The sequence below is a fragment of the Polypterus senegalus genome, chromosome 2, assembly GCF_016835505.1.
Source record: "Polypterus senegalus isolate Bchr_013 chromosome 2, ASM1683550v1, whole genome shotgun sequence".
NCBI classification, from domain to species: Eukaryota; Metazoa; Chordata; class Cladistia; order Polypteriformes; family Polypteridae; genus Polypterus; species Polypterus senegalus.
The window spans coordinates 199,872,360-199,891,039 of NC_053155.1; the positions used below are offsets into that span (position 1 = coordinate 199,872,360).

At 36.1% G+C, this 18,680-nt stretch overlaps 1 protein-coding gene across 5 annotated transcripts in view; it reads right to left on the minus strand.

The window, feature by feature from the left end:
- The window catches only part of dcaf6 (ddb1 and cul4 associated factor 6), a 215,694-nt gene that overhangs the window by 23,397 nt on the left and 173,617 nt on the right, over positions 1-18,680 (minus strand). For 3 of the 5 annotated variants that reach the window (XM_039745172.1, XM_039745171.1, XM_039745174.1), the window contains 4 exons: positions 13,962-14,076; positions 12,819-12,934; positions 4,299-4,611; positions 336-377 (listed from right to left, as the gene is read on the minus strand). In XM_039745172.1, the coding sequence (XP_039601106.1) occupies positions 336-377; positions 4,299-4,611; positions 12,819-12,934; positions 13,962-14,076 (586 nt within the window). The remainder of the gene's footprint in view (positions 1-335; positions 378-4,298; positions 4,612-12,818; positions 12,935-13,961; positions 14,077-18,680) is intronic. The other 2 variants (XM_039745175.1, XM_039745173.1) reach the window with 1 other exon arrangement.

Genomic DNA, 18,680 nt, shown 5'->3' on the forward strand with positions numbered 1-18,680 from the left:
TCACTAAAGTAAACTGTGCATAATCAAAAGGACAGATGATACAAACACTGAAACCATCTATTTTATGGGTTTATAAGTCTGATTTGAACATTGGTGACATGCACACTAATGCTGTCACTTTTGAGACAATATTAATATCATGCAAGTGTCACACAGGAAATGTGTTCACTCCATACTGTCAAAATGAATTTTCTGTGTTAAAATGTAATTCAAGAATTTCAGTTTAAAAAAAAACAAAAAAAACCAGTATGTAATTATTTCACTCTTTAAACGAAATAGTAAAACATTCAGTGTTAGTTAAAAACTTTCAAAAAAGGAAGGCTTACTCGTATTACCTTATCATTCTATCACCTACTGCTGAACCTCTGAAATTAAATCTACGAAAGGAAAAGCAACAGAAAAATATCTTACAAAGAACAATGTTGATAAATTTAAAATACTATACTCTACTGAAGAATTGGTTTATCATGCTTAAATTTCAGGACTGCCCAGAGTTTCCATAGCTCTTTACGGACACCCACACAAAGAGTTGATATAGTACAATATTAGGCATTAAATTCAGTCAAATATTCAATAACTCAATGTTTTTTTAAAATGATTTTTAAGAGTACTTTTCAACCTTACCAATAACCAATTGCTGAAATCATTCAAAACAATGTTGGGAATAAAACCTGTAAGTGCTTTAACCAGCTCTCTGAAATACCAACAAGCACTTAAGAGGTAATTTGTCCTTTTCTGCTGCCCACCCAAAGCATATTAAATAGAAATACTGTACGTATATATTTTTAATTCTTTGCTATCAACTAATTCTAAACCTTAAAGGAGAATGTGCAAGCTAAATGATTAAGCGAAACAAAGTAAAACACCCATACATATCACATTATGATATACAAAATACTAAACAGTTTTAAGGAAGACACAAAATATGGACAAAACTATCAGGACACACCCCTTAACTATTGAATTCAGATATTTCAATCAGACCCATTGCCACAGGTGTATAAAATCAAGCACCTAGCCATGCAATCTCCATTTACAAATATTTGTGAAACAAAATGGGTCATTCTGAAGAGCTCAGTGACTTCAAGTGTGGTACTGTGATAGGATGCCACGTTTGCAGTAAGATGGTTTGTGAAATTTCATCCTTGATTAATGTTCCACGGTCATCTGTAAGTGGTATTATTGGAAAGTAAAAGCATTTAGGAACAACTCAGCAATGAAGAGGAAGACCATGTAAAGTCACAGAGTGGGATCAACGACTGCCAAGGTGAATGACGTGTAAAAGTCACCAGTGTTCCGCTGATTCCATAGCTGAAGAGTTCCATACTCCCACTAGCATTAACTCTGCAGTGGGAGATTCATGGAATAGGTTTCCATGACCGAGCAGCTGCGTGCAAGCCTCACAACACCAAGACTAATGTCAAGCATCGGATGGAGTGGTGTAAAGCACTCCGCCACTGGACCGTGGAGCAGTGGAAACGTATTCTATGGAGTGACAAACCACACTTTTCTATTTGTCTATGGAGTGACAAACCACACTTTTCTATTTGGTAGTCAAATGGGCGAGTTTGGGTTTGGTGGATACCGGGACAGCATTACCTGCCTGACTGCATTGTGCCAACAATGAAGTTTGGTGGAGGGATAATGGTGTGGGACTATTTTTCAGGGTTTGGGCTAGGCCCCTTACTGCTACTGAAGGATGATCTTAATGCTTCAGCACACCAAGAAAGTTTGGACAACACTATGCCTCCAACTTTATACAAACAGTTTAGGGAAGGCCCTTTTCTATTTTAGCACGACTATGCCCCAGTGCACAAAGCAAGGTCCATAAAGACATGGTTGGATGAGCTCGGTATGGAAGAACTTGACTGGCCCATACACAGCCCTGACATCATCCCCATCGAACATCTTTGGGATGAACTGGAATGGAGATTGCAAGCCAGGCCTCTTCGTCCTACATTAGTGCCTGACCTCATAAATGCTCTACAGAATGAACGGGCACATATTCCAACAGAAACACTCCAAAATCTTGTGGAAAGCCTTAGAAGCTGTTATAGCTGCAGGGTGGGGGGACCAACTCCATATTAAAGTCAATGTGTTTTAAATGCAACATCATTGAAGTCCTTGTTGGTGTAATGGACAGGCGTCCTAATACTTGTCCATATAGTGTATCTAGAACAAGTACAGAATAAAAACTGATACATTTAAAAAGTTATCGAGCCATGCTGTAGAACACAGTTTTAAATTTGTCTTTGTTCCAAACATTCCAAATTTACAGACTCTGAGCAATTCAAATTTAGAAACCACTAAAAACTTAAGAAACACCTAAAGACTGAAAGATAGGTGATGTTGTCTCATAACACAGTCGATCATGTTTCACTAATATACTGGGTCTTTATGAAGACACAATGAAAGCATGTAATTGTATTGCAATGCACTGTTTTATTTACCCTGATAAAAAAACAGAAGGCAGTGATTCAGAACGTGCTATGCAGATGGAATTAGAATTGAAGGAACTGCTTTGGAATTAGAAGAGGGATTCCTAATTTGTATTTAAAAAAAATCATGCAAATAATTATTAACTAAGTAAAAGTAAAAGTTAACTAACTTTATATTTTTTGAGTATACCAATTAAGGTGGTTTGACAAATATGCTTAAAGCTGAATATTCCATACAGAAGCACCTGTGCCAAATCTACTGCAGATTTGTTCAATGATGTGTAATGTTAGTAAATGTAATGTAAGGGAGTTAGGAAATAAAAATAATTTTACATAATAAGGTAGTCTGGACACAGGAATTACACCTGACAAAAAACATTTGAGAGTCAAACAGTTTAGAGAAGCCATTCAAAAGGTTAACAGAACAGGCACAAATTTCGAGATGTTTTGGTTACACTGTAAAACAAACTTTTAAGGCTACATCAGAAATACTATGTAATAATAATAGCAGTAAACAGGCTGGACACCAGTCAATTCTTCAGTGCCAACAGGAGGCACAGATAGAAAATGATTAAAGGAAAAATTCACAGTATTAGGAAATATTTATCATATAAAATACTGTAAGCAAAAATAGCACCTTCAAGTCTCAACTCAATGATATTTTGAAAACGTCAAGTGAACAGAAAATGATGTACTACGCAAGGCTGAAAATTCACTTATCAAAAGTACAGTATCAGCACAAGACATTTTACAAACTAGAGCAGACCACTCTCATACTCAGGCTATTTAGATAGATTAAAAGCAAAATGTCTCAGTATCTCATGTAGAGATTTTCTGAACACCATAATGGGTTCTGCTTCAAGTACACAGCTTATGCTTAGAAGTGGACACTAATGTTTTGTTTGAAAAAGCACACTGTATTAAGAAGTTACAGTGCTGAAACTCAAATCCAATATTTCTGTTCTGGTACTGTCATACTGAATATTTTAATCCGTATGATATTTTAGCAGTAGCTGAAACAACATGCATCATGTGCTGCTGCTTTGGTGGACTCTCCAAATAAATGTCAACGTGTATTTAAAACAGAGCTCCGTGCAGTGATACAACTTTGAATTAATGGTAGAAAATAATAATTTGAAGAAAATGTCAAGAGAAGGATCAATCCTTACAAGTGTTTAGAAAAGGAGCAGAAATGACTGAAACCTTAATAAAAGTTGTTACCATCTGCAACACAATGGGACAGAGTGCTCAGTGGTAGCTTGTTTTTGTACAGCTATTTCAAGTGTTTTGAGAACAGGAGATCTGGAAGCACCCTGATTGTTATAAATGAACAGATGTAAAATAAAATATATAATAAACTTACATAGCTAAGCAATTCAAACACCATCTTAGTCAGATACACTGACATACACATTTTTGATCTCAAGCCACATTTGCAGAATACTGTACACGTTGGTCCATGCACCATGCTTTGAGAATCACTACAATATTGTTGAAAATGACAGACTTAAAACAACTCTGTAGCTTTGCATTAATTTACTACGAGTCTTCATGGAAGACTGAATTGTACCTTGCTACAAAGTCAAAACTCTCTCCCATTCAGTGAGTTGTGAAAATTATTTTCTTCAAAGAATTTTTATATTTGTAAATGTGTAGTGTAAAGCGAAATAAGTATATGTATCGTATAAGATGTGTAACTGACAGTGTAAGGTTATAATAATTGTTGCATTGTTAACTTCATATTTAAGCAAGAATATGACAAACAGCAAAATGATCACAGTTAGTCTAATAATACTACAAAACAATTTCATAAGTGCGTTAAAAGTGCTAAATGATAAACTAAAGTTATTTATAGTGTACCTCTGTCCCTGACCAGCACGGTATCTTGCTGTAGGTATTAAAATCGGGTCATCATCACTATCATCCGAGTCTTGATAGCTTCTTGAGGTGTTTTCATTACTACTCTCATCTGTGGGAGCTGTTCGCTGGCAGGATGAACTTGGATTAGTCTCAGTCTGCTCCTGTGAAGGACTTTCTTCCTGTAAGGGCAGTTCTGAAGATGAGGAAGTAGTGGGCTTTGCATCTTGATCGTCTTGCTTGGCAGATTCCACTGGCTGTTCACTTTTTTCATCATGATTGACTTCTGCAGTACTAGGCCCAGATGCCTCCACATCTATGGTGGTTTAAACAAGACTATTAAAACTGGCAACATTTTTTAAAACTATAACTAGCAACAAATGTTTATTAACAGCTAGGGATGGACCAAAGGTGTTAACTTTTCATTTTTGACTAACAACATGAAATCCTGTAGGTTTATTGTTCAGTGCCCATGAAAATACTAAAAGGAATTAAAATACATAGTAATAAAATATGTGCAAAATATTTATCCATAACACATAGGGCATAAAAAAATGCTTCTCATTACAAGCAGTAATATTGTTTTCATTTTTTTCTGTACTTGTACCTATTTGAAACAATGCTTACCAAAAAAAGCAGTTTTCATGATTCCTCTAACAAAAAAAATTACACCTACACACACACAATCAATTAAACACTCTATAAATATAAATATACATGTACTTATAGGTTGCAGTACAGCTTTTTTACTGTTAAAGTATCAATTTACTATATAACGGTATGTTTTCTTTCTTCACTGTATCAGCTACATATTCATAATTCTTGAGATGTAATTATAAATATGGATTGCCATTTTAATTATGCAGTACTTGTTTCTCACCAAAACATATACTGAATGACACACAGCAAGAAATAATAAACACAGTAAAAAGTTTTAAAAATTGAAGACACAAAACTAACATGTTTAACAAGTTTATAAGTAGAAGACACTAACAAGCTATTGTTTGCTAAGCAGCAATTTCAAATTCATCTTTATCTCTTCTTTTTCCAATTAAAAATATAAGCTGTTACACTTAAAGCAAGCTTGCTGTCCAAACTCAAATGGTGTCTGTTTTAATTTAAACGATAAAATAAAAAGTTCTGAATTCATTAAAGTAGCTTTTCTTTCCGTTTGTCTTATTGCAAAGGATGACTTCTCTAATTTCTTTTACTCCGTTTATTACTCCACTTTATTTAACTCAAAGGCTAATAATACTCCAATTGTCACTCGGTCTCTTGTAAAACAAGCCTTGACTTTCTTTGTTTGCACTACAGGTAGTTCACTGCAAAAAAAAGATGCAATTACCGTAATTCCATACATAAAGGAGAATTGTACGTAAATTACTTAAAGGCTAGAAAAGCAGGGGCTGAAAAAGATTGGCTTTTGTGATCATCCAATATACTGATCACCGATTGAGGCTTTTTCAGTGAAAATCTGGCAATTTAGATAAGCAGATGATTGATTGTAGCATCTTTTTTAACAGCTATCATGTGACTAAACATTAAAAATTCAAACACTCAAGTACGTTTCAAAACTGGAATGAAAACAAAACATTTGATGAACAAAGTTACTGCAATTAAAAGCATATTGCATTCTCCTTGAAAAAATAATCATGAACAGTATCTTAGAAGGGTACTAACAGTATTTAGTGCTGCTAAATCATAGATTTGGGATTCAAATCCTGCTTTGCATTGTTTTTTGTGTGAAGTAACTACACTCTTGTTGTGTTTGCATGGATTTCTTTCTTGCATCCCCAAAGACATTCAACTGTTCTCAGTTGGTGACACAAAATTGACAGTGTGAGTGGAGGTAGGAGTGTGCTTGTGTACCTTGTGATGAACAGACACTCTGTACCAAGTGGTGTCTGGCCCTTACAAGTATGAATTAGAATTAAGCGGATTTGAGAAAAAAATTATGTAGTACTGCAGAGTTACGCTCACTGGTCACTGTTTGTCAACTCAGAAATTAGAACAGCAGCTCAAAATGTAGATTAGGTAAATAAATGATTATTGCATATTTCACCATTTCTTTATATAATATATAGGCAAAAAAAAAAAACAACAGACCAAAAAGTTTGTTTTTGGTGTCATGCACGTGTGCATAGGAGGCAGCTTAAGGGTTCTAGTGAATGTAGTTATCCACCAAGTTAAGGGGTAGCACTGTTTTCTAATCTCTTTTCCCTCTGTAGACCAGGTGCCTCATGTATAAACGGTGCATACGTATAAAAATGTTGCATACTCCTGTTTCCAAGCTCAAATCATGATGTATAAAACATAAACTTGGTGTAAAGCGAAGCACATTTTCACGCTAGCTCAAACCATGGTGTACGCAAGTTCTCCACTAGGTTTTGCAAACTGGCGGCACCCAGTGTCTAAGCAGTGCTTTTGCTCCAGTGTGGTTTCCTTGATGTGGCTTTATTATATACACTGAAATTAACTGCATATTGTTTATTAGTTTAAGGCATGATTGTAATTAACCTGTAACAATATAATGGTCCATAAAATGGCCAAACTATTCCAAATACTATAGGTGCTTTAGCGTTGTTACTCTCAAGTATTTATCCCACTGTATCAGAGTGTAGAATCACAGCTCTACAGCAGCTGATCGGAAAGAGAATTATCGGAATACAACATCAAGAACACACTGCCTCAGCCATGCTGTCTATTTGAACTGCTCTCATAGAACAAATGCTTCAAAGTCTTTCCTGTAGGGAAATCGCGGTTCAAAAACAGTTTCATCGCAAGAACTATAAACACACTCAATCAGTCCATCAAGTGCCCCTTGTAGAACAGTTTGTACTTATTAGTACAATTACCTCACTGTAAACTTACGATACAGTTATAATATTGCACAATTTGTGCCACTTTATAAAGCGCATATTTACATCTGATGACGATATCATTTTTAAGATGAAATGCAGCAAAATATTTTTATTACATTATACAGATAAAATGTTAACATTATTTAAATAATCTATATTGTTAATAATTAAACATGTGAGGACACGGTGTTGTAGCGCTAGCGACGAGCTGGTGCCCATTCAGGGATTGTTCCTGCCTCGTGCTGTATTCTTGCTGGGACTGGCGCAACACTGGATGGACAGAATAATTAAACATGTACTACGAAGATATTTCAACGTTCCTTAAAAGTTTTGAAGAATCGGCATTTTAAGCCTACAGATAGCTTGACATCAATTACAGAGCTGATCGTGTTTAGATTGGGTATTTGGAAAAAGAAAAGAAAGGAGAGGAATTGGAAGTTAGTACGTTTGAAAGAGACAATACTCATGCAATAAATTATTTCATCGAAGGTCGCGCACAGCGCAGCAAGCATCTTGTGGAGGCAGGAACAATCTCTGGATGAGGCGCCAGTCAATCACTATTACTGCGCCACTGTGTTCCCATGTTTAATAACATGCTTTAATTCCTATCATCATGAAAAGGATAACAAGTATATATCTCAGTATTTAAATTATTCAGAGAGCTGTAATATCGCGAATATAATGGATACTGTGTCCTGTTGGAGTAAGAGAAAGCCCGTTTAAGAATCATGTAGTGATTCACACACATAGAGCACATAGAAGAATTGGTGGATTGGTGATTCTAAATTGTCCCTAGTGTGTGTGTGTTTGTGTCCGGCTGTGGGTTGGAACCCTTCCTGGGATTGGTTCCTGCCTTGCGCCCTGTGTTGGCTGGGATTGGCTCCAGCAGACCCCCGTGACCCTGTGTTCGGATTCAACAGGTTGGAAAATGGATGGATATATATATATATATATATATATATATATATATATATATATATATATATATATATATATATATATATTTATTATATTCTGAGTGTGTATATATTATTTCCCTAATAATATCATGTCCTGGGATTTGATAAAGCAATATTATGTCAGCAAGGAATAGTACAAATTACAGAACAAATGATGCCATTTAGCCTATTACTTACAGTACTACCAGCCTAATATTATGCAACTATAGTTTTGCAGGAAAGGTTGTCATAAACCTGTAAGTCCAATACAACTATAAGTAAAGTCCAAATCCATTTTCTGAACAGGCATATGTTATTAGGGATCACAGACATACAGTAGAGACAGGCAGTAATATACACTGTTAACAATGTATTAATAATAATAAATTTTATTTATATTGCATTTTATATTTTAGCAATCTCAAAGTGCTACAGAGTAGGAATAAAACAAAAAAAAATAGTAAAACAAAAAAATCTATTTATACTTATTCTATACAAAATATCTTTCTAAAAAGATGAGTTTTAGATTCCGTTTAAAAACATCAGTCGACTGTGGGGCTCTCAGGTAGTCAGGGAGGGCATTCCACAGTCTCGGCGCCACAGATGAAAAAGCCTTATCACCCATACTGCGAAGCTTGGTTCTAGGGACTTGGAGAGTGTTTGTGTGTACAGAGCGGAGGGTGCGTGAGGAGGTATGAGGGGTAAGAAGTTCCTGTAAGTAAAGGGGGGGCATGTCCATAAATGCACTGATGGGTGAGGAGAATGACCTTATACTCTATTCTGAGTGGGACAGGGAGCCAGTGAAGGGTTTTAAGGATTGGGGTGATATGGTCATGCTTTCGCACCCTCATCAGGATCCTGGCAGCGCAGTTCTGAATATACTGGAGTCTCTGAATACTCTTGCCAGGAATCCCAATGAGGAGCGCCTTACAGTAATCCAGCCTGGATGAGACAAAGGCATGGATGAGCTTCTCTGCATCTGCCAGGGTGAGAGTTGGGTGGAGTTTAGCAATGTTCTTGAGGTGGTAGAATGAAGACTTACAGAGGTGTTTGATGTGGGTGTCAAAAGTGAGTTGAGGGTCCATTTTAACACCCATATTGGTGACAGATGTGGAAAGGGGAATGTTTTGGCCAGCAATAGTGATACTGATGATGGTAGAAGAGCGGAGATGGTGTGATGTGCCAACTAAGATGGTTTCTGTTTTGGATCTGTTTAGCTGAAGAAAACTGAGCCTCATCCATGCCTCTATCTCCTCCAGGTAGGTAGTCAATGTAGATATTGGCAGAGGAGCAGTAGAGGAGGTGGGGGTAGTCCTGAGGTAAAGCTGAGTGTCATCAGCATAGCAGTGGAAAGACAGACCATGTCTGCTAATGACATTTCCAAGAGGGAGCATGTAGATGGTGAAAAGGATGGGGCCTAGCACAGAGCCCTGTGGGACACCACAGGTGACATTGTGGGTATGAGATTTTGAGGTGCCCAGGGCGACATGCTCAGTTCTGCTGGTCAGGTAAGATGTGAACCAATTGTGAACATTTCCTGAGAGTCCAATGGTGTATTTCAGGCGGTGAAGGAGGATGTTGTGGTCTATTGTGTCAAAAGCAGCTGTCAGGTCAAGGAGGATGAGTAAAGAAGGGGAACCAGTATCTGCTGTCATCAGAAGATCATTGGTGACCCTGACCAGGGCTGTTTCGGTGCTATGGCCAGGCGAAACCAGACTGAAACTTTTCGAACAGATTATTCAGTTTAAGGTGATCATGAAGTTGTGTTGCAACTGTTTTTTCCAGAACTTTAGAGAGAAATGGAAGATTGGAGATGGGCCTATAATTGGAGAGAACTTCAGGATCCAGGGTGGTTTTTTTCAGTAGAAGTCTGATGACAGCAGATTATTAAGACAAATAAAAATCAATGTACATGAATGATGCATACATAAGCCATATAAACCATTTATTTTTTCACTATAACATATACTGTATTTAAACCTTCAGAGTCTTACAGATTATATACTTGTTAAAAATACATATACATATAGCTGCATAATTTTGATCGATTTACTTTTGTTAATTTACTTTTTCCTAAATGTTGTTATTTACATGGGTAGGGTGATGGTAATACTGTACAATGACTTGTGCTAGTGCTACACGGATCCAATATCCTGGGCTTGAATCCTTCAACCTGGTTATTGACTAAGTGGAATTTGCACATTCACCTTGTTTCAACAAGGGTTTTCCTCCAGGTACTGTAACTTTCCATCCACATCCCCAAGAAAGTGGTTTAATTGGCAAATCCAAATTGTCCCTGTGAAAGTGAGAGTGTGGGTGTCTACGGGAGTGGACTCTACATTGAACTGGCTCTGCATCACTCCCGTTGCTGTCAGGGTAGGCTTTGACTTTCCACAAACCAGAACTATATTAAGTTGATTTAAGAAAGTTATGTTAATTTACTAGTAGGGTGATTTTACACAGTCCTTTTATTAGAGTTTTTGGCTGAGAGGGTGTTCAAATTTTAACAGACAATAGTTATCAAAGTCATTTTTTGCAATAAATTCTATTCTGGCCCTCTATATGTGTTTATATGAATATTTAAGAATCCCAGTGTTAATTCTTACCTAGGGCCAATGATATTGGGATAGGATCAAGTCCCCTGCAATGCTGTAATGGAAAAATTGGTCAAGACAAAAATTAGAGATGTATAAATTAGCTCTATGTTATTGATGAGACTGAAAGGATTGTTTTTCAGTTAGTTTCTGTAACTTATAATATGTGTAAAAGTAAGAACATAAAGTGACACTTTGATGGTACATTTCTAATTAAATTTGTTTACCCTTTCTATTTTGTGCTTTTTTCAAATCTATGAATAATATGGTTTAAATTTAAATAAATTAGTGTCATATTTGTCAGTCAGTCAGTCACTATCCAACCCGCTATATCCTAACACAGGGTCACAGGGGTCTGCTGGAGCCAATCCCAGCCAACACAGGGTGCAAGGCAGGAACAAATCCCCGGGCAGGGTGCCAGCCCACCGCAGGACACACACACACACCCACATACCAAGCACACACTAGGGACAATTTAGGATCGCCAATGCACCTAACTTGCATGTCTTTGGACTGTGGGAGGAAACCGGAGCACCCGGAGGAAACCCATACGGACATGGGGAGAACATGCAAACTCCACACTGGGAGGACCCAGGAAGCAAACCCAGGTCTCCTTACTGCAAGGCAGCAGCGCAACCACTGTGCCACTGTGCCGCCCTGTCATATTTGTTTTACTTTAGAAAAGTAATTTACATTATTGTCCTATACAGAAAAGTCTATGATCCAATTTTGGCACCTACCTAGACAATGGCAAATACAGATGTTGCAATCACTGTTTCCATAATACATATCATTACTGCTATGATACCATCTGAAAGAATGATGTATATTTTCTTCTTTTACTAAAACTCCATTTTGCTTTGCTGCATTTTAGCTGGGAGCATAACATGCCATACACTGTCATCTTTCTGTGGCTTGAACAGCTGCTGAAGGATGAATCAGCGTACTGTTAAAGAAAGAAAAAAAATCTTTCTAAACAGGTTTCAGCAATGCAAGTCTGTTTCCCGACCCTAGTATACACAGTAGTAAATCAAATAAAAAGCAACTTTTCTTAACTCTGCAGTTTTCTTACTTAGTACCACTGTCTCTTTCATCGTGAAGGTAAACAGTGATTACATTGTGACAGTAACATATATGAGATTAGAAAGTGCAAGGAGGGATCAGTTCTGTTTACCTGAGTCTCTTCAAATATCATATATATAGTACCATACTACCATCTGTATTCTGTCTTAGGGTAGGTATCTGTCTTGGCTTTTATCTGTGTTATAAACCAGTATCTAAATTGTTGATTTGATCTATTACACATTTACACTTATTTGTTGATGCTTACTTTGAAATTAATGTTAGAATGTGATTCAAAAACTACAATTTGCTTGCCAAGCAAAGCATTATTCATATTTTTTATTTATCTTTGATCAGTCATCAGTCAGTCATTTTCTAACCCGCTATATCCTAACACAGGGTCACGGGGTTCTGCTTGAGCCAATCCCAGCCAGCACAGGGCGCAAGGCGGGAACAAATCCCTGGGCAGGGTGCCAGCCCACTGCAGGGCACACACACACCCACACCCCAAGCACACACTAGGGACAATTTAGGGTTGCCAATGCACCTAACCTGCATGTCTTTGGACCGTGGAGGAAACCGGACCACCCGGAGGAAACTCACGCAGACACGGGGAGAACATGCAAACTCCATGCAGGAAGGATTGGGGAACTGAACCCAGGTCTCCTTACTGTGAGGCAGCAGCGCTACCACTGCACCACTGTGCCACCCTATCTTTGATTGGCTTTTTTCTAATAAATATGTTTAATCCTTGTATGTATAAGGTCTTTAGAATATAGCCTTTACCAGCTAATCAAAGAGTACAGTCTCTGGAGGCCCAGTAGAAACAACCACGAAACAACCATTCCTTTTTAAAAAAACAGAGAAATGTTTTTGAGAGTCAATGTCAAACATTAGTTTAAGTCTTATTAAGTCCATGCATTCTTAAAAAGGAGATAATTAATTACAAGTAGGTTTTTATAATTAACAAAACAAACTTTGCACTTTGTGGATTTGTCATTTTAGTCAGCTAACTAGCAACTATTATGTACTTTTTAAAACAACAGGATTTTCTTTAAAAGTACCCACCAGATTCCATACATTCAACTTGAGGTTCTTCTTCTGCTTGAGGGACTTGGGATTCTTGTGGTTTATTTGGTTTACTTTGGCTTCCACTTCCTCTTGAGTTGGTAGATGAGTTCTTCCTAAAATCAAACGAAAAGACACATCTAAAACTGCTATTTTTTCTCAGCAGCTGCATTGTGTTCTGAAGTTAACTGTTAGTCTATCTCATTGGACACAGTATACGTTTTATAGCAGTGGTCTGTGGATAATAGAAAAGTATTCCATATATATTCAAAAAATGAATGTTTGTGGGATCTTACTTATGAAAAGATACCAAAATATTTGTTTTGAAAAACAAAAATTCAGGGAACCAGTAGGAAATTGTAAGTGACATCACTTTAGAATCTGTTCCAAAAGGTGAACCCTGGACTGCCTTGCCCTGCAAAGTTATGTGCCACATTTTGCAAACAGATATGGTAAAGTACAGCAAACATGGGCTGCCATCCCAGTCGGGATGGTTCAATATTCCTTAACCAGGCAGGAGGCCAAGCCAGTAATTGGACAAGAGGGAAGGTAGGGTGTTCCCTGCCTCAACCAGGGGATTGGTAGAAGTTGCTTATACTGCAACTGAGATGCTGCTGTCATGGAAGGGCTTAGTCAAAGGTTCTAACCTGGTTGGGAAATCAGCATGCTGGAACAACAGGGGGAGATTACTTGTGTGAACTATTCAAATAACTAACTTCAATTATGTACTTTTAAATGCTTAGTTGAGGAGCTCTAGTTAGTCACTTTGTTCATACTGTATCTCATCTGATCTCTTTTCTCCCACTGCCTTGTACAGTCTGTCATTACTTCTTGTTAAGACACAATGCCACAAAAAATAACCCTGTCTCTATCTATCCTTTATCGCAAAAATCATGGGCTTCTTAAATGTTTGACAAGCTAAACTTCAGAATCTAAAGCTTCTAGAATGATCTAAACAGATAATTATCTGCTCTATGCAAAGTAAACATATATTATATATCCATTAAAAACAGATACTCTGCATCTAAGTAAAAAAATAAAAAATAACATATAACTAGTGTTGCATTTTCTACCAAGTACTACACCGGTGTCATTAATAATCAGCACTGTAGCCTTGACCTTTACAATGGAATATCCTCTTACCATTTATCTGTGAAGTCCAGTTTTATAGTGCTTGTGGTTGTTCCTTTCGTACTATAGTGCAAACAAAATACTGGCTCTCCAGCGTTGACACGGGGCATGCCACATTCAGCACTACCTAAAAACATTTGAATATACAGATTTAAAGTGTCCGATATTTGTTTTCAGATTCTGTAAATCTTCCAAGCTATGAAAGAAAAGTTTATGCAAAAATACTGACAACACTATTTGCACACTTGAGAGAAAAAATGGAAAAAGCTAACATTGGGTTTTAAAAGATTTTTTTATTATTAATACAAAATACAGAGATTATAAAGTGTGTTCACTAAAGAAAATATGCTATATAAAATAATCTCCTTTCAAAATTATACTGTACTAGTAATACTCTGTAGTAATAAGACATACTGGAGCTTAAATATTCATTTAACCAAATTTACAATATTTTATATAATCAGTAATGGTTTTATCAATACTTAAAGAATTAAGAAAAAAATCTTGTTTATAACTTGTTTTAGAAGATATACTCATTAGACTATGGAACGTCTGCAAATACACCAGCGTTAAGTCATTGCATAATACAGCTGTAGAAGTATTGCATTCAACACAAGTGTTGTGGTTATTTTCCCTATAAGGTTACAACAATGCACGGGTCTATTTGTTTGTAAAATATAATCCATGGGATGGTATTTGGATTAATGTGTAACGTGGGAGCAAAATACTTGCAAGCCACTCATTGAACGGATTGGAAAACATTGTTGTAAGAAACCAGTTTAAGCAAGTAAACAATGAAATACTAAATTAAGAGAAAAATAGCATAGAAAATGTTATACATAATACATATTTCTAAGTTAAGGTAGAACATAGCTTGAGCTTGAAGATATGCAGTCAGGTGCACTTGCTGAAAGATAAGATGATAAACACTGGCTGGAATGAAATGCTGCATACTGCGAAAGATGCTGGAATGAAAAATCCTAAGATACCATTGTAGCATAAGACAAAATAATGAAAATGTTGTCCTTGTAGTGAACAATACCTTTACTACCATTTCCCTGAAAAAGTAAAGAATGTTTTGCATTATATTTTAAGCAAAGGAATAAAGGCAGCCAATACTACATAAAAATAACAGCATCTATCAAGCTGGAAAACAAAAATAAACTGCGGCTGTAATTGTTAAAGATTCAAAACATTTCAATAATTTGCTATGACCTTGTGTACTTTATGTACACATTGTAACCAATGAAGTTAACAAAATAGTAATTTTCTTTGGCTTTTTTATAATACAATAAGCTTTCAAAGAAATGCATATTTATTTTTTTTTATTATTTATTTAATAAATGCATACATTAAAAAACACATTTTAAGTATATCTTTGCTAAAATACACACTGATTGTAAACAAAAACTGAAGATGCGATTCTATTTACAGCATATGTTCAGATAATAAAAATATATTGCTTGGATTAATACAAATTTATTTTCACTTCCCTGCATTGGCTGCAGAAACTCCAAAATTTGGGCGTTTTTACCCACCTCACACAAAAAAAAGCTCCACATCTAGTTATTTACATTATGGTTTTCATTACTGAATACAGCCGGAAGTGTACACTCCCTAGGACTGTGTTCTGTTAAGAATTTCATCCATATTAAAACCAAGTAACTACAACAAAGATATTAACCTCAAGCGTTATGCAGGCCTGAAACTCTATGTAGTTACAGTTATTCCCGATTCAGACTCACAGCGAAGGAAACAATCCACTTTTTCAGTCTCAATACTGTATTCTGTGGCCGCTTAGTGGGTAAAATAACATCATGCACCAAAAAACTTTAATATTTCTATGCATTTTGCTACTGTAAGGCAACTCATCAATATTTATTGAGTGGGGTGGAGTATTCAACCAAAACACAGTAGTGTGTGAACGAGAAGCTGTAAAGTCAGCTTTAGAACAAACTGGAACTGAACCATTAGTTGAATCAAGCGATTGTAATGACAATGTGAATTGGTCATTAGATATTGACATAGATAGTGAAAGTGATGAATATGGCACTGTAAGACCAAACCGCTGTGACATGCCCAGTGAATTCAGTTTCATAAAGCTGCAGCGGGAGGCAAATAGCTGAATGGCAAAAAGTCAAAATGACTGCAATCAAGGAGAAAGACAAGATAGATATTAGCTCCCTAAGCAATGCTCACAATGCAGCAACTGTAGTTTATGTCATGGGAAATGTGGAAGTCACAAAGCCTTGGCTGTGGTAGCCTCTCATGTTCGAGCAACTGTAACATGAATGTAAGTTTAATGTCACTGTACTCTGTACAAGAAATTATTTTATGGATTCATTCATATGTGCAGGCCAAGTTTGGCACACAGGGGCTAGGCGCTGCATTTAGAAACCACTAGTTTAGCAGTTTTGAAGGGGACAGCTGTGAGGGTAGGCATTGTGCTATTCCTGTATTCTTTGGAGGTGGGGTTGAGTCTTTTCCTTTCCTTGTTTGGAGACAAGAGAGGACCTGCACGTGGAACAGACAGTATATAAGGCTTGGACTACTGCCAAAACACTGAAGCTGATGGAGGGATGATGTCATCTGTCCAGAAAATCCTTTCAGCACAGCAACGGAAAATGGCAGACTGTATACATCAAGTTCCCACCTTGTGTATTGTCTGTAATAGCTTCCTCCGTTTGTAATGCAACGTAAATCGTCAGTAAAGAAAGCTAAGTTAATTTCTCTAATGTGATTTGTGCCGCTGTATCACTATGGGAGGGATATTGCCTTTAATATCTTATCTCTATATTTTTCGGTTACTTAAAATGCCGCAATTTAAAAGAACTTATTCCAACAAGGAATAATTTGCTTCTAAAGGAAACAGCAACAGAAAAAAAAATATTATAAGTAAATAGTGCAAAGAAACAAGCTTCTACTGTCCTCATTGCGAGTTGGGATGTGTACCAGTGACTGTTCTAAAACATATCACACAAAGGACATGTACTAAATGTGTATCATTACGACAGTGGACACTAGACATACATTTCCTACTGTATTTATGTTGACATTTATATGTTTCTGTTACACATAACATTTTAAACTTTTTCAGGGAATAAACAAAAGGAGGCTACAACAAGACAAACTAAAGACAGGAAACATTCAGCCTCCTTGTAATACAGTATTCAATACATTTCACTGTTTTTAACTTTTAACAAACATTTAATAATATAAATATATTTCAATATGCCTAGGCAGAACTGTGGCACAACAGATAGCATTATCAACCTGATGTAATTACACCCTAGCTAAATTCCAAACTGGAGCACCAAGACTTCTGAACAGAAGTGAAATCTCATTATGAACATTAGGATTTCCATTTATAAAACTGACATCATTCTATCAGGTTAATGAGTGTTTCTAAAATGTCCACAAGTGTAAGTGTACACATTGCACTAGACTAGACTCTAAGAAGAATGTAGGCCTTACACCTAAACCTTACAAGTCTAATTTCAGTTCTCAACTGCAATAAGAAGAAAATCTTTTTAAGCCTGATTAAGGAAATAAAGCTAATAAAAACATGTGTAACGATCTACAATTTTTCACACTTTTTAATTCAACAGTTTATGTAATAAGCATGTACATAAACTGAACAAAAATACTGAAAACCTTTAAATATTAACTTAAGATGTAAAAAAAAATATATTCAAGGAGCAACACACTATAATGAATAGGCAAGTCCTGCTGAAACAGAGCAAGAAACACATCTTCACAATAAGGTTAGGGAGAAACTTAAAAAAAAAACTGTTTATTAGTTAAAGCCAATACTCCATCATCAAGGACCAATTAAATGCAATATATGACTCATCTAACTGCTACTGGACTCCATTAAGTAAAACACAATACTGTAGATGCACTGAAACAGCCCCATCCCGCAATCTTTCTCAGGTCTTTAGCAATATATCTGCTCCTATAATTTAATTTATTATATTTAGATAGTTATATTGATTATTTATTATCAGACATTTATTATCAGACATCTACACAAATGATTTTGTAATTAGCAGATGACAAAAAATAAAAAGTATGCAAGATGAAAAAAGAAAAATGCTCATACATAATATTACAACCTTATTGCTAAACACATTGCTAAATACTTATTGCTAATTCATCTATTGAACAGCATATTTTTATTCTGTACTTGGAGAATTTGGTAACTTGTCAAACTGCTAATTATGGAAATTATAATATAGATAATGAGTATAATTTGATGGAGCTTTTATAGGATAAGGTCTGCACATACTATTACCAGTTTCAAAGACATTTGATGAGCTTCACTATGCTTGCTGGTTTGCTTTATGTAAGAAAAAATTAGCCTTTGTTAAAACTTTTTAACCCTTAACTACTCGCACTATTTCTCATCTCATAAGTACTGACACGATGTACTTTATGCACCAGTGTTAAAATGGCTATTTAAATTGTACATGTTTTTAATGTAATTTAATACCACATTACTGAATAGTATGACACAGTCTAGGACTATATGAAAATAAACCTGATATACTTCTCCAGTGCTCATTCGTCACCAGTCACACTTTCCTTCACTGCAGGATTGTACATGTCACATTTCACTTTAGCTGCTTAAAGATCATTGCAGACAAAGTAATTGTAAGAAGAACATCTCATCGTTGTCATACATACGTAAGTACCCATGAGGTATATCAAATACACCATATGGAACTTGCT